At 51.6% G+C, this 15,625-nt stretch overlaps 2 protein-coding genes across 2 annotated transcripts; both read left to right on the top strand.

Moving 5' to 3' along the window:
- The first annotated feature begins 1,103 nt into the window (after window positions 1–1,103).
- Window positions 1,104–7,337, top strand: TGME49_223950 (hypothetical protein). The gene is made up of 4 exons (XM_002366040.2): window positions 1,104–3,681; window positions 4,776–5,003; window positions 5,275–5,376; window positions 5,805–7,337. The coding sequence occupies exons 1-4, from the start codon at window positions 2,386–2,388 to the stop codon at window positions 6,783–6,785; spliced, it is 2,607 nt and encodes an 868-aa protein (XP_002366081.1). The 5' UTR covers window positions 1,104–2,385; the 3' UTR covers window positions 6,786–7,337.
- A 1,920-nt stretch (window positions 7,338–9,257) lies between these two features.
- On the top strand, window positions 9,258–14,980 carry TGME49_223960 (ubiquitin interaction motif family protein). The gene is made up of 7 exons (XM_002366041.2): window positions 9,258–10,219; window positions 10,697–10,808; window positions 11,208–11,276; window positions 11,818–11,881; window positions 12,311–12,392; window positions 12,956–13,254; window positions 13,830–14,980. Exons 1-7 carry the CDS (start codon window positions 10,047–10,049, stop codon window positions 14,195–14,197), a joined length of 1,167 nt encoding a protein of 388 aa, XP_002366082.1. The 5' UTR covers window positions 9,258–10,046; the 3' UTR covers window positions 14,198–14,980.
- The last annotated feature ends 645 nt before the right edge of the window (window positions 14,981–15,625 follow it).

Below are 15,625 nucleotides of genomic sequence, written 5' to 3'. Positions count from 1 at the left end.
TGATTCTTCGCCGGAAAGGCACTGGTCGCTCCTTGTGTCCAGCAAAGTTATTTCCTCGCAAAATCCGGAGTGGCCTCCTGCGCGTGTCACTCGAATAACAAAGTCATCCAAGGGTCTTGAAACATTTGCTGAAGGAACTGTGAAAAAAGAAGCAAGTGTCCCAATTCCGACAGTCTGTTCCACACGAGTTGGCCAGTACCTGGTCCTGAGGATACGGCAACATAGTGGTCGTTATTGGTCCTCGGTATTTTCCGCCAAGATCCATAGGTCTTTCATCCCACTTTCCCCCTGTTTCAAAATCACTTTTTATAATTACGTCCAGCTGAATAGGACTCATTCATCTCCTATATCTCACAACGCAACTGCGCTTCATGATCATGCTTGAGGCGGAATACTCTGTCAGTTCCTCGCGGTACGCGTGGCTGACATATGGATCTCTGCGTTTTGTAAAGATCGGGTTCCCCATGGGAAGCTTATTTGCAAGTAAGCCAACCTGGAAGCTATCGGTTTCTCACGGTCTGTATTGGCAACACATCCCCATACAATGACCACCGCCGCAGTACATCGAAGTGCACTTCCAAAAAGCCGCGAGATGCTTTTCTCTACTCGCGCCCTCTTAGCGGACACAGGAGCGTCGGAGACAAATCTCATCGAAAGTTAGTTTCAACAGAGTGTTGTGTGAGTTGGCCTATTGCAGGCAGGAATTGCTTTGTAGACCCAACCACGAAGGCTATCTTAACACGCGTCTTCCCCATCTGCCATGCAGCGAACACAACCCATCACACAGTTCAGTACGTGAGCTGCGAGGAAACACCGCCGCTCCAAAGCCAAGCCTGGCAGAGGAAGTGACTTTGTGAAGAATCTTGCACTTCAGCCTGGTGTGTTGATGTTCCTCCGTACTTTCAGGCGCCGCGTCTCGTTGGCTAGACTCGTCTGGGAGCAACCGCAGAAGGCACACGGACTCTGAGGAGCAAGAGCTGTGGTATACGAGGCGCCCTTCGCTTCGTTTCTTTCCAGGGAGTTTGACGGAGGTAATGCCGAGTCTCCGGAGTTTTCTCCTGTTTTCCCTTTGAGAAACGAATTGCAATGCCACACGGTGTAACGAACCACTAGCCTCAGCAACGGGTTTCAGCCGTTGCTGGCTCGTGTGCCTGCGGCGACCACCTCAGGTTCGCACCCTCCCCCCCTTTTCGTGGGAGAAAGCTGTCCATCTTTGTGCAGCGATTTCTGGGATTTGGGACTCCAGACACGTTCGCTTCGTACTGTTTCCGTGTTTCCCGGGGCCCTCACGCGCTATCTCACGGTTTCAACGCCTCTCTTTCGTCACATCCCCCGTTTCCGTTGCTGTCACTCCCTCACTCCTGGCTGCCAGAAGACATTGCTGCTTTGCGCTGCTTGTTGCCAGCGAGAAGCCTGGCAATTTCAGAGGAAGTCTGCCGAACCCAACTTCTGCGTCTTCCGGAAATTCCCACGGCTACCTTAGTCCTATTTGCGTCTCCTTCTTGGTTATGTTCACCCGATGAACTCTGAGAAAACGTTCGCGGGAGGCGTTGGCCTTCTGTGAAATAAACAGCTGCACGCACAGTGACTTTGTCCTGCTCTGAGGGAGCGTGTGCTGCTGTCAGCATTTGTTGCTTCCTTCCCCTATCGTGAAAAGATCGGTTATACCCCCTTTGCAGACAGAGAGCCGCCTTTCCTCCAAGAAGATCTCTGTGTAGATTCATGCAACTGAGTGCAAACGCCTTCACGCCTACAATACACGACTCGGAATCGAAAAGGCCAAGACCCCATTTACGGAAGCACCGATAAAACTACAAAGATCCACGTACATACATCTGCGCCATAGATTGCATAGACACTCCAAGAAGGGAGACATGGTGCCGTGTGCCGTCACACAAGACAGCGTAGAAGTTTGCATCTATCAAGTTGGAACGGCGACTCTCAACCCCTTTGCCTGCAACTCTCGAGTCTTTCGTCTCTGTCTCTGTGTGCATTTGCCTTCATACTCAGCTTATATCTATATATATATATATATATAAGCATCTCTGCAATTTATAACCCACTGATTTATATATATATATATCTGCATGCGCTAAAATGCGGTGCGTGTGTATCATCTGCATTTTGTATCGATGAGAGTTGATCTTCGAGTGGCTAGAAGCGCTGTAGACGGAATCCCTTTTTCCCCCGGAAGTTTCCATGTTTTTCTCGACATCTTCTCCTGCGTTGTGTCTTTTTTCTGTGTCCCCAAAACGCTCTACCTCGAGGAAGATGGTTGGGTCTGCTTCCTGAGTTGCCACGCCTGTCTACAGAGAGTTTCTCTGGGAGTCGTCTGTTTCCTCACCTCTTCTTCTCGCCTTTCCCCCCTTTTTCCGCTTTGAAAAGATGCCGGTGTCTCCGCTTCAAGCTGTGTCGCCCCGTGCCTTCCCTGAGGACTCCTGTCGCGCAGCCTCCGTGTCGGCTTCTTCCCAGCTCGGCGAAAATGGCGGTTTCGCCTCTCTGCCTGCGCCGACGCTCGCGTGTCTTCACGTATTGGAGACGTTGGGCCGCAAGCGCCCAGCAGTTGGTTCCAACGTTGCTTCTCTCTCCGACGAACAGGGCGCCTCTTTCCTGAGTTTCTCCGAGATCCACCAGCTTCTCCTCGACGCAGAAGCTCTCGACACTCCTGCGAAATACGCCCACATGTTCCACGCCGTGTGCGTCTTGGCCGACAGGCGTCTAGACACCGTGCGACGGCGAGCGGAGGCGGCGAACCACTTCTCCACAGCTGGTAAGAAGAGACGTCGCCTGACGGCAGACGAGCCTGCGGTGAAGAGAGAAGACTCGACAGAGGGCGAGGAGAGCGCGTGTGGGAACGCGGAGAGAGAGGAGACGCTCTTTGCAGAAGACGAAGACGGAATGGCGGCGGAGACAAAGCCTGAGGGAAGCGGCAGGGAGACTGGAGAGCCGCGGCGAGGCGCGACGGAGGCGAGAGACATGGGATCGACACCGGAGGAGACGGACGACGCCGAGGACTCAGGCTCGGATGTCGACGCATGCGAATCTGAGAGAAATCCCTCACAAACCCCGCGCCCTCGAGAGAGACAAGAAGTCGCTTCCCATGTTGCTGGCTTGCTGCTCGGCACTCTGGAGAGTCTCCGGAGACCCCCCGCGCTCGGCGCCGAAGACTTCCTCGAGTCCGTCACCCACGCCATCTCGCGCGTGCTTTACGTCCACATGCCCGCGGCTGCAGGCGCCGAGACAGAACAGCCTGACTTCTCCGCGCCAGGTCCCCGCCCCGCCTTCACCTCCGCAGCCGAGTGTCGCCAGGCCTGGCGCCGCGGAATCATTCGGCGCTTCGACACTGTCGACCAGCTGCTCACGCAAAGCGCCCCCTTTCTCTGCTTGCAGGAAGGTCCTTTTTCTCCCCACTCTGGCGAGGCCGGCAGCCAGACGCCGCGCGTCACCGGAAAGGAACGCTGCCGCAGGGCGATGCGTGTCGTGCGGCAGTGGGCTGCCTTTCTGTTGGAGCTCGAGAAACTCCGCAGGGAGGCTGTCGACCGCATTCGGTCCACCAGCGAAGAAGCTCAGGGCCTCGCGCACATGCTCTTCTCTCCCGACAGCGCGGATGCGGAGAAAAAGAAAAAAACTGAAGTCCTCCTCGTCATGTGCGACGACGGAGACGAGTCTGCTACAGAAGAAGTCAGTCGACGCGAAAAAACTGAGAGAAAACACCTTGCGCGACAGGGACGGGCTTGTGCAGAACTTTTGTTGAATGAGATGAGCTCGGATACGTACAGGAGACGCGCCTTTTGGCGCGCTTGACTTTGAGCAGGAACGAGGCGAATCGACTCTGCACAACGTTTTGTGAAGACGAATCGGCTTATACTCAAACACGCTGACCGCTGCACGTGGGTGAAGGCCGTCACAAATATTCACGTACATCTGTTTGTGCATGTGCGTGGCGCTTTTTTCTCGTCATCTTGCCCTGCGCGTATTTCCGTTTGCTGCGGCTTGCCCCCAGTTCCATTCCGTCTCAAAGTTTCTCTCGTGGAGGTTTCCCCTTTTCGCCTCCGCCTCTTCCGTCTCTTCTTTTTTCGCGCGAGCCGAGACTCCTGTCTCCGATTCGTCTCCTCTCTCCGCCCGAGTTCTCTCTCTCCTCTGCGTTTGTTCTCTTTGCTCCAGCGTCGACGGGAACTGAGAATCGCAGCCACAGCACAGCTCCTTCGTCTGCCTCTGTTGCCGCCTTTCGTCTTCCCCTCTGACGCCACGGTGGCTGAGGCGCGTGCAAAGTTCGATCGCTGCGTAGCCAGGTGGAGAGAAGAACGTGTAAGACTCTTTCTCTCAGTGCAGACTGTGTCTTCAGAACTCCTCTTTGATCTCTCCCAGTTTCAGGCATAGTGTGGAGCTGTCGTCTCCAACTTGAACTGCTCAGTGTCCGACTGGAGATCTAGGGATGCACTCACATTGGAATACTTTGAAATGTGGTTTTAGTGCATGATCTGGCTAGAGCATCGAACTTCTATTACTTCTGAAGGATAATGAAGTCTCTTTGGAGGAAGCGGTTGGGTCCTGACTCACGTACCTTTCTCCTGGGTCAGCTTCCGCCCCAATTTTCTCTCCCGGATCGCGTCTTGAGTCTCATTTGAGTGGTGGAGAGATGCTTTCAGATGTTGAGGATAATGAAATACGTCGCGTTCTCTTCTGGGATTTTCGGCACACACAAGTATGGGTTTGTTTAGTTGCATGTGCAACTTCGCGACTTGCGGCTTTCCTTTGCCTTCTGCGTTTTGCAGGCCCGAAGGAAGCAGCAAGAGGAAGAAGCACTGAAGAAGGCGAGCGCAGCAGCATCAGTCGTCACCTACGTGACCGATCGCATGAGAGAACAAGAGGAAGCTTCGGCTGCTCTCGCTTCTGCGATTCCAGGCTCCTCACAGGCTCTCGCAGCTCTTGTAAGACAAAGAAGCATTTCACACTGCTTTTACTTGCTCGGCCTCAATCCGCTCACGGCGACTGTTCCAATGGTAAGAGCCGCACACGATAAGAAACCGGAAAAATGGAAGACGAGGACAGACAGAACACAGGAGGGAAACGAACACGCCTCCAGACACTGAGGAGAAAATTTTGAGGAATGAATCGAGATTCTAGGTTCTTCTCTCCACTCTCTCTCTTTATCCGATGTGGTCTCGCGACCCAGGGAATCCCTTTGCGTTTTCAAAGACGAGAACGGTGGAGCAGGGAGGTCTGGAAAAACGCTCATTCAGTTATCCGTCCTCTCGGTTGTCTGCTTCGCAGGTTGAGGCAGTGAAGAAGAAGTGGCGCGTGTTGCTGCATCCAGATAAATTCCACAGCATCCATCCGCATTTGCTTCACCAGGCTACTGAAGCTTTCAAAGCCGTAAGCAAAGAATCCAACCAACCTCGTACAAAGCAAGATAAATGAAAGAATGAGACTCGCTCTAGTGCTTCATCCGATCTGGCGTATCCTGCCCATCATGCCTGTATAGGTACATTTGTGTACGTATGGATATGCACACAGCTAGGTCTCCAGTTGGGTTTGCTTTCTGCGCAGATGCACATAGATGCGCTTTTTCGGCATTCACCGCGAGGAGCGTAGATGGAGAAGTTTTTTCCCTTTGTGCGTCTGTTTCCAAAGACCTTGATCAGCGTCTCCCGTCTCCTGAAGTTCGGTTGCCAGGTTCGTGTGGAAACGCTGCCTGTCTCTTCTTCTCTCTCCGTGCTTCACAGCTCCAACTGAGTGCCCCACACTTCCTTGTATCGTCCGCTTCCCCCAATTCTTTGTTTCTCACCTTTTCTTCGCTGCAGTTCCAACTGGCCGTGGAGGAGGCGATTCGAACTCTGAGTCAGCGCCGCGTGGATCCAAGCTGGGCGCAACCGCCTCCGCCGCCGGACCCTTCGGCCTCTCCTCCCCCGCCTCCCGCTCCAGGGATTTCTCCAGGTTCCTCGAAGCGCCCTGCGCCTGCTCCAGCCGAACCGGCTCCTGCGTCCCCATGCGCGCTGCCGACGCGTCAGTATTTCCCGGAGTTCTCTGTCGAAGTTGCGCCTCGCAGAAAGGCTCTAGGCGCCTTCTTCCTCTACGTCTCAGCCGCAGGACCTGGCGCGGACCCGGCCTTCTCGGAGATCACCGAAATTCGGGTGTACGTACACCGGCCGATGATGGGCGGGCCGCCCGGGAGCCTTGCACCGCCGGCTGAGGCGCTGTCTGCGGCGATTTCGCGGAAAGTGTCTTTGGTTGCGCGTCAGCGCGAAGAGGACGTGGAAAGGGAAGAGAAAATCGAGGTCTCCGACGCGGTCCAGCCGCTCGATCTGGGCGAGGAGCGCCGCTACTGGGTCGGTGTCCAGGTGGAAGGAAAGAAAAAGGACTATTCCCTCATTCGTTGGAGCCCCGTCATGCTGCGACTCGCGCTCCCGCCTGCGGTGGATGCTGCTTGCGGCAGCGCAGACTCCGCAAAACGCCTCGGCGTTTCGGGGAAGAAAGATGAGGCAGGCCAAGCGACTGCAGAGGCGCGCGCGCTGCTCGCGTTCCTCACGAGCTTCGGAGAAGCCAGCTTCCTGGACAGCCGCATGCGGGCGAAGGTCGACGAAACGATCGTGGCGCTCAAGCGCCTGGTGCGGCACATCGGGAAAAAGAAAGCGAAGAAGACCACAGAGGGCACGAGCGACCTGCAGGGAACCCCACTGCCCCCTGAACTTCTCGCCGAGTACCTCGCGACTGCCAAAGAAGCGAGAGAAACCCTCCACCAGTGCATTGAGAAAGGCAAAACGTGGACTAGCCGCAATTCGTAGAGAGTGGAGAACGACAAACCAACTCAGCCCTGGTCCCAAATAAAGCTCCAGAGGCGGCAGAAACGCATCCGCAAAAGAAGCAAGCGGCCGAGCAGAGTACCGTGTATGAAGCCGTGAGGTAGCACCGGAAAGCAGGTTCTGAGCACTCTTGTCCTGCAGAGTTCTCTTGGTAACAATAGTGTACGGGCTTCACTCGAACGATTGGAGAACACGTTTTAACGGCTTTTCGAACAATGTGTGGGATTTGTTGACTTGCGAGAAAAGCAACCTGTCGCTCCAAGAAATCTAATTGATCTATCGGGGTTCACCCGGTAATGAAGCATCTCGGAGTGTTCCGGGGAAGGGGGGAAGGTGTGCATTCGCACTGGCGTTTGACTGCTTGTCTGCGGCGATTTCGCGGGTTTATGTACCCGTCTCTGGAAAAAAGAGAAGCGGCCGTTTTCGCGCGTTTTCTGGTCCTCAATTGGCTTCTTGGCGTGCGAACAAACAACCCTTTCCCAACAAGGACGTGAATCGTTTCTGTGCAACTCTAGCACACCCAAAGTATGCGACCCGATCTCTCGCTTTTTCAACCTGAACCTGGACCGGTGCATCCAGCTGGATCCCTACGCATCTGTCTAGCTACAGTTCTGTCGTCTTGTCAGTATTTTTCTTCCACGTTCACGTGCGATTTACGTTTTCGCCTTGGAGCAGGATTGCACAGAAACAATGCTTAGATTGAGCAACTACGCCACGATATCGGCCTTTGGTTCGGGCACTTCAGAACGAATTTTCATGAGAAAGTGAGCGACTTAGTCTCGCCGTCTTGCGCGCAACTGAGCGCTTTTTTTACGGGGACGGAAGCTCTGTCAGAGTCGTTTCTGGTTTCCTGGAGAACGGACATGACGAGAAGAGAAAAGCAGGCGAGAGAATCTCTGCTGTTGATTTGCAGAGGCAGCGAAAGAGACGTCGCTTCACCGTCCACACGGAGATGCCATGAACATTGCCCACACACTTGTCGTTACGAAGAGAATCGACTCTACAAGAGTGAGAGCCCACCTGCACATGAAGGCAACACTGCCCCCGGGAGTGGAAACACACTGCGAACAACGGCGAGCGTATATCGATAAAAACAGTGAGGGGACGGGTAAAGAGAGCAAACACCCGCAAACATGAAGACCGAGAAAGTAAGATGATTTCCTCTGCTCTATAGAAAAGCAACTGTCTACTTTTATCGTTCCTGAATGGTACTTTCTAGCATATTATTTATGCTTTTAGATCGGTTGGTACGTCACAGCAAAAACTTGACGCTAACTGAGCGAGGTCAGGGGCTCCTGGATGAACACACACGCGGAGTGTAAACTCCCTATTCACGGATGCCGCTCACGTTTATGGAACTTGCAACAGAATCAGCTGAGCCGTCTGTTGAGACAAAGCAAGAAAGACACATTACGGACCCAGAAATCCAGAGGGAGACATGATTGTGGGTGACTCATGCCTACACCTAATGCAAGAATGGGTTCCTCCAGTGGCTCCACAAGTGTCAGGCCACCGAAAATCCGTGTATTCCGCGAAGACGAGCATCCATAAGGAGACTGCCCAAGTGAATGCTATGATACCTGTTCGGGTTTTTCGCCGCGTGCGAACACCACAAGAAGTATATCGCACGCCGCCGAAAAAGAAAGAGGAACATTTCAACCACGGCGCTTCTCGAGACCCCGAAAACTCTTCACCCCAGTTTCTCCATCTGTTTACAAATGCCTCCGGGGTGGAATTGAAGGCTTCCGTTTCCCGTATCCAAGTTCTACAGTGTTAGCAGAGCAAAGTTAAGATGTCAACTATTGTAGAGCTAGAACCAACCGAATACCACGTATCAGTGTAACAATGTAACGAAAGAAGTCATGGCAGTCTGCAGCCCCCTCTAGTCTCACACTCGCAGCCGGTAAAAACGCTGCTCTGTGTATCCACTCTGCATCGAGATGCCTATCTGATCAACCTCTTTTCTTTGTGTACACTTTGTACACTTCCACCGCTTTCTCTAATCTTTGAGCGTTGCCTGAGGCTGAATTGAAGCGACCTCTTGTTTCCGAGTGTGCCATTAGTGAGCCTTTTCAATCCGAAGCAGTCAGAAAACTGGACACAACGAACCTGACAAGTCTTTTTTTCGATTTCTATGGCGAAAAGACATCACCCCTTCCCTTTTGCGGGCAGTACACTGAGCCCGTTGCAGAGTTTTTAGGCTGGGTGTGAGGCAGAGTGAGAGCAGGAGGAAGTCGTTTGTGAGTAGAACTGGAGAGGCTTCGTCCGTTCCATTCTAGGAGTACACACACGTCGCTGGAGAACGGTACGCGCAGAACTTCACGGCCGTTTTGTTGAAACTTTACGGCTGCTGACAACGTAGGCTACTCTCTGCACAGCATCTGTTCGTGGCACAGCGACTACACACACCTCTCTGGTTGGATGGGTCTGCTTTTCTCTAAGAATTAGGAAGACACGTGAAAAAAAGTTGGGTTTCAACAGGGAATGAGACATTTTTTTGGCCAGCACCCTTCCTGACGACGAAACCGACAGTTTTGCCGTTCCTGTGTCTTGCATGCCGAGATTTCAGGTGTCGCGTTCCTCGTTTTTCTCGACTTTTCGCCCGCTGCCGTTCTGCTGCCTTGCGCTCGCCGCCGTTTCCCCTCTTTTCTTCGTGCCTACTTCGAAAGCTCGCCGTTTCCTCTTTTTTCTCCGCTGCAACTTACCTCTTTCCTCCGCGCTCTGTCGCGGTGTCCGTCCCTGTTGGCATGCTTGACTCACTAGCGGAAGTTCGGGTCCCGTACCTCGCCTCCGCGTCTGCATCTTTCTTTTAGGTTTCCACTTTTTTGTACAACTTTTCCGTCTCTCTTCTTCCCCGTATCGACGACAACCGCACCTCTTCTTCTGCCGATCTTCAGAGTCTTTGTTCCCTCTCGCAACTCCGCGTTGCTGCCCTCTTCCACGATTTCACACCGACGCAGACGCCAACACAGCAAAAAGCGACTTCTGCGTGTAAGTCAGTCTCTGCCCAACCGGAGTGCCCCTCGCAACTGCACGTTCTTGCATCTTTCCGCGTCCAAAGAGCGCGTCGTCCCTCACGTCTCTCTAGGACGCTCGCGGCTGTTTGCCCCTCCGCCCCCCCGGTAGTCTCCGTTTCTTTTCGACATTTCACTGACTCTTCCGTTGAACCGGCAAACTCCGCTCTCGCCGCACTCAGTCTCTACACAGGTCCTTACACTCGAGTCGCTCGCTTTTCTATTCAAGATGGTGTTGGAGGCAGTGATGCTCTGCATCGACAACAGCGCCTACGCGCGCGACGGAGATTTAGTGCCTTCGCGTCTGGCTGTTCAAGAAGAAGTGGCTGGCCTCATCGCCGGAGCCAAAACGAGCATGCACCAGGAAAATGCCGTCGGCGTCCTCACCTACGGCGAAGAGAGGTGCGACTCTACTTCTCAGACGCGTTTTCTGCTCGACACCGATCTAGCCACCTCTGGACAGTCTCCGGTGTACGTACACCGGGGCTCCAGCGACTTTGTGTTGGTAGACACTTGTTTGGGTCACCAACACTTTGATTCTTCATACACATACACGCTCCAGTGACTTGCTCTTCTGGAGTATTTAACGCAGGCGAGGTGTAAAGCAGAGATTCTTTATCTTCTCGCAGACTGCAAACAGTGGAACACACCACATCTATGTCGAAGCATGTGTGGATAGACAAATTCTACAAAAGCGAGCGTCTCCCTATATGTATATATAACAATACCTATGTATATATGTGTATAGGCCCAGAAAGGTGTTGTAGTTAGTGAGTGTTTGATAACAATCATGTATGAGTAAAAAAGAATAAAGCGAAGCAATACGCCATGTTTAATATTCGTGCTTTGCGGACGAGCATTCCATTTTCTGTCTTACAGAGTCTCTGTTCATCTTTCACCGACCAACGATATGGGCGCAGTTCTCTCCGCTCTTCATGGTTTGCGCTGCGGAGGCGATTCTGACTTTGTCCGCGGCATCCAAATTGCCCAGGTGAGGGTCATTCTCCGTATATACGCCGAAACCATCGCCTTTCTCCCTCGAGCCAAATATAGCAATTCCACATTCGTGTACATACGTACACACAGCCCTGTTCTCAACAGTGGACACCTCTCCCTATGTAGATGTAAATAGAAATATACATGTATCAATGCATGCACGCACTTTTAAATGGGCATGCATGCATGCATATGCGCCATATTGCCTTGCCCATGGTGTCCTGCGGTTTCGCTGTTGTTGTGCTTCGTCTGCTGATTTCATTGCTCTTTTTCTTGTCTCGGCGGCGTTTGCCTGCCCTCTTCTTTCGTTCTGTCGTGCTGCTTCTGCGACGTCTTTAGACGCACATTTGCTGCTTTTTGAATATCTCTCTCTCCCGTTTTCCTTTTTCTTCAGCTGGCTCTGAAACACCGCATGAACAAAAATCAGAAGCAGCGCATTATCGCGTTTGTGGGAAGCCCCATTGTGAGTCCCTTCGAGCGGAGAAAGAGAAAAAGAATGAAAAAAAGTAGAGAGACACCAATGAACAACATAAAAACAGGTCAAAGAGAAAAGGAGAGTGCAAGTGAGGGGAAACGAGACCAAGCAGAAGAAAAGAAATCGACCAGGGAAAGCGTGGATGTCTCTATCTCGTAGCTGGAGGCTCATTCAGTGTCTCTTCGACGAGCTGGCACGTCTCTGTTTTTTGATGTGAGAAGCGCCAGTGCGCCCACACACGATCATCGAATATAACGCCATGCGCCTGAGTGTCTCAGTGCAAGTAAACAAAAGAGGAGGCGGAAGAAGAGAAGAAAGGGAACCACAGGAGCCAAGAGAGAGATGAGAACTTGACAAAGAATGAAAAGTCGAGCGCGGTGAGAAGAAGCGACGGAAAGAGAGCAGTTTTACTCTGCAGATTTTTGAAGGTCACAGATAACAGATGATTGGTGTACTTGTGTAGAACATGCGAATTCGCGTGTCATTTTTGTCTTGGCACCCGTTGTCTCTCCGATTTTCTTCTGCACAGAAAACTGCGGAGAAACAACTCGTGACTCTCGGGAAACAACTGAAGAAAAACAATGTTGCCCTTGGTGAGATTTCCCTAGCGACCCTCAACTACTTCACAATTGCCTGCCTCTTCACTGTATGGATAGGTTTATGTATATATATATATATATGCATACATATGATTCTATATCTATTCATACACCTATCTATCTACAGCTATTAGTATCTCTCCATTTATGGTGATAGGAGACAAGTGTCGTCACTTACGTGGACTTTTATCTGTGTATTTTCATACTTTCGTAGAACTGAGAGGGATCTTTGAATCCGGAAGGTTTCTTTGTTCTTTCGCTGTATATACACGCAAATGAAGCCGTGCAGGCGTTTGTCTCGAGTGACAAAAAGTTGCTGCTTTGCTTCCGTCCTGAACGCGGGTTGCTGCCCTGCATCAGTGTTCTTTGTTTTTTCCGGAGTTATGCGTATTTTTCTTTTTCACGTTGCTTTTTTGTCCGCAGATTTGATTAGCTTCGGCGAGGTCGACCACAACGCACAGAGACTAAAGCTTTTGAACGAGGCAGTCGACAGCAATGGAACGAGGTGAGTGTCGCTTTTTTGCCATCCGTAAATACCACTTTTCTTTCTTTTTTCTTGACTCCTGGGCGTCTCACCAGCCGAATGAAATCACGCTCTTCGACTACTTCGCACAACACTTTCCCTCATCCATCTGTTCATCTATGTCTACCTTTTTTGTGAAGATTAGTCGATATTTCTTTGTGTCTGTCAGTTTGAAATTCTGTATTTAACTGTATTTTCATCTGTGTCTACATGTATTTATATCTACCTTGCTGTGTGTAAATGTATCCACATACAACGCCGCAAGTGTACACCGGCATATAAATACAGAGCGACCGCGTTCACCACATACGTGAATCAGCATACATATACGCGTAAACGGAAGTATATATGTGTATAGATATATTCATGATCGTGGACCACACGCTTAGATGTGCACACACATGTGTATTATAATGCTTGTGTTGATGGACACAGAAAGGTTGTGTACCACACAGCCGGATCCATATATATATATATATCCCCATTCGCCGCTTAGGTAGATCTCACATATGCATGTAGATGTCTGTTTTGGATGGTTTTTTCAGTTGTTTGTTGGAGTGTCGCGCGGAAGCTGGGCAGGTGCTCAGCGAGGTAGTTCTTCGCTCGCCGTTGCTACGGGATCCCGAAACAGGCGCGGGACCTCGCAGCATGGGCGTCGGAGAAGGGTCGACGAGCGTGGGTGCGATGAACGACTTCGGCGTCGACCCCAACACAGACCCTGAGCTGTACATGGCGCTTCAGCTCTCTCTGCAAGAAGAGCAGAATCGGACTGCACGCCTCCAGGAACAGGCAGCTCCCAGTGCCGCAGAAGAAGCTCGGGGAACCGAACCGACCGCGACAAATGGTAGGGAGAAATGTTGCAGATAGGTGGATATAGATAGAGATACACAGTAGTGTGTCCTACACAAGGAAACAAACGAGCTCTTTCCCTCTCAAAACACACACAAACATAATCGTACATCTATATCTGTATAGTTGTCTGAATCTATCAGTTTGTTTATCTCTATCTATCCGTCATCCGTTCAATTGGAACTGAGTATGGAAGTTTCTGCTCAACTGTTGGACTTCCGTATCCTACGACGTCAAGATTGTGCCACATCACTTCTTTTCTAGGCGTAATAAATAGATCCCTCTGTGGAGGGAGAAACAAAGAGGCTTTCTTGGTGTTGGAGAGAAGAGACAGCCCTCGAGAGGGAGAAGAAAGGCTGGACGCAGAGAAACACGAATGCGGGAAAGCAGACATAAAGGCCATTAGACAGTGCGCGGTGCACACATGCGGAAGTGCAAGAGATAATTTCGAGCCGCCTTCTTTATCGACTTTCTCTTTTATTCTCTTTGTGCATTATATATATATATATATATATATGCATAGATGGCAACGGTACGTTCATAGTCGTTTGTTTCCTCTCTTTCGCTCAGGCTCTGGGGCGGACGCGTCGGGTGTCCCTACAGTCGCGCAGATCGAGATGATGGAGGACATAGACGACGAGCTTCGTCAGGCGTTGCTTCTTTCTCTCCAGGACTACAGCGGACAGCCTGCATCTCAGGAAGCAGAGATGTCAGAGGCCGCACCTGCTGAGCAGAGAGGGGAACAGGCAGAGACGCCGGTGGAGGCGCCTAAGGAAGAAAAGAGAGAACAGCCGGGAGACAGCGAGCTGGCGCAGGTTCTCGGCTCTTTGCCTGGAGTCGACGTCTCGGACCCTCGACTCCAAGAGGTCCTCAGAGAGGCTGCAAGCTCTCCCGACGAAGAAGCAAAAGAGACAGAGAAGAACAACGAAGGAAGCTGAATAAGGAGACAGAAGAAGACATGCAGGACAGAAGTAAATGCTCCTAAGACGTTGAGACACAAATGAATCTAGGAAGGAAACATGTAGTGATCCTACGAGAGTGGACAGTAAATGGACGTAAGAGGGATGAACTCAATCGAACCTGAGAAGGGGGTGACGAGGTACTTGCTGCGCTACTCGGAGGTTCGATAACACGAAAATTAGGGAACTGGTGTACCAGCCTTTGGTTCGTTCTTCGCTGCTTCTTCCGTCGGTTTTTCTGGACAAAAGGGTCTGCGGGGTGCGACCGAGGAACTCTTTTTCGGCACGGACAGGAAAGACACCCGAACAACGGGCACGCATCTTCTTTCGTTTTCTCTGTCGGGATGTTCTTGCTGCACGAGTGAAACGATGGAATCCCGCGTTCCACCACCCTTGGTTTTCTTTTCTTTCGCTGCCTGAAAACAACCGCGGTGGACTTGACTGCCGTCCGCCGGTTCTGCGCCTCAATTGTCTCTCAACGCTGCTGTATGTACACCGCGAGTTTCTCTTTTCCACCGTGCCTGGCTCTCTCTGTGTGTCGCGCTTGCCTTCCGCGTCTCGCCGTCCCCCTTTGCTTCGTCTTTTTTACAAGTGTAGAACCACGTTCGGGGAACTCGAGGTCCCCAGCTGAAGTGAAAGCTCCTTTCAGCACCGGTGAAAACAGCCGTAGAGGATGGCTGTGGAATCTAGATTTTATTTTCTGTGACACCAACATTCGCATGCGCCTGCCACCGTTCGCTGACTGTGTTTACGGGGAACTGGAAAAGCACTAAATAATGGGAGAGATGAGACGCCCCGCCCTGCGTTTTCTTTTGCACAGAAGACGAGGACGGGCACCGTCCGCAGCTCCGACTTTAGCACGATGGCCTTGCTGATTTGTCCACTTCGAAAAAGCCGAGGTTTCCTCGATTTACTTCCCTAAATGTGTTTCTACCCCTCAACGAAGCTGAGACAAAAGGGTCTCTCCGCATCGCGATCTGCGAGTGTCCGTGACCCTTTCCGTCTCGGGAAACCAGTGGCTAGACTCTCTGTTCAATCTGTTAAAAAAGGGATTTCTAGGTTTCTACGAACACCAGTTTCTGGGGAGTGTCAACTACGGATTGGACGCCGCTTAACGTCACGTAATGTGCTCGAAAGTACCATTCACATAGGAATCGACAGTTGGGAAACAAGTACTCGGGTTTACACAAAAAACAAGTTTCCTTTTTAAACAAACTGAGAGGGCCTACGAGCCTGTGTATCAAGACGAAATATGGAGAAAACCAGGTTGAGAGAGTCGAGTTGAAATGCCAGAGGCCTCGGGATGTCAAATGTGGGCGGTTCCTCGAGCGCATTCAGTTCCTGCTCAAGATCGAGACCTCACTTTGCACTGCAGTCGTTCTTGAGAAAATTGCCTTCGAACCCCAT

This window comes from Toxoplasma gondii, chromosome X (genome assembly GCF_000006565.2).
Source record: "Toxoplasma gondii ME49 chromosome X, whole genome shotgun sequence".
NCBI classification, from domain to species: domain Eukaryota; phylum Apicomplexa; class Conoidasida; order Eucoccidiorida; family Sarcocystidae; genus Toxoplasma; species Toxoplasma gondii.
This window is presented reverse-complemented; position numbering and strand designations above follow the sequence as displayed.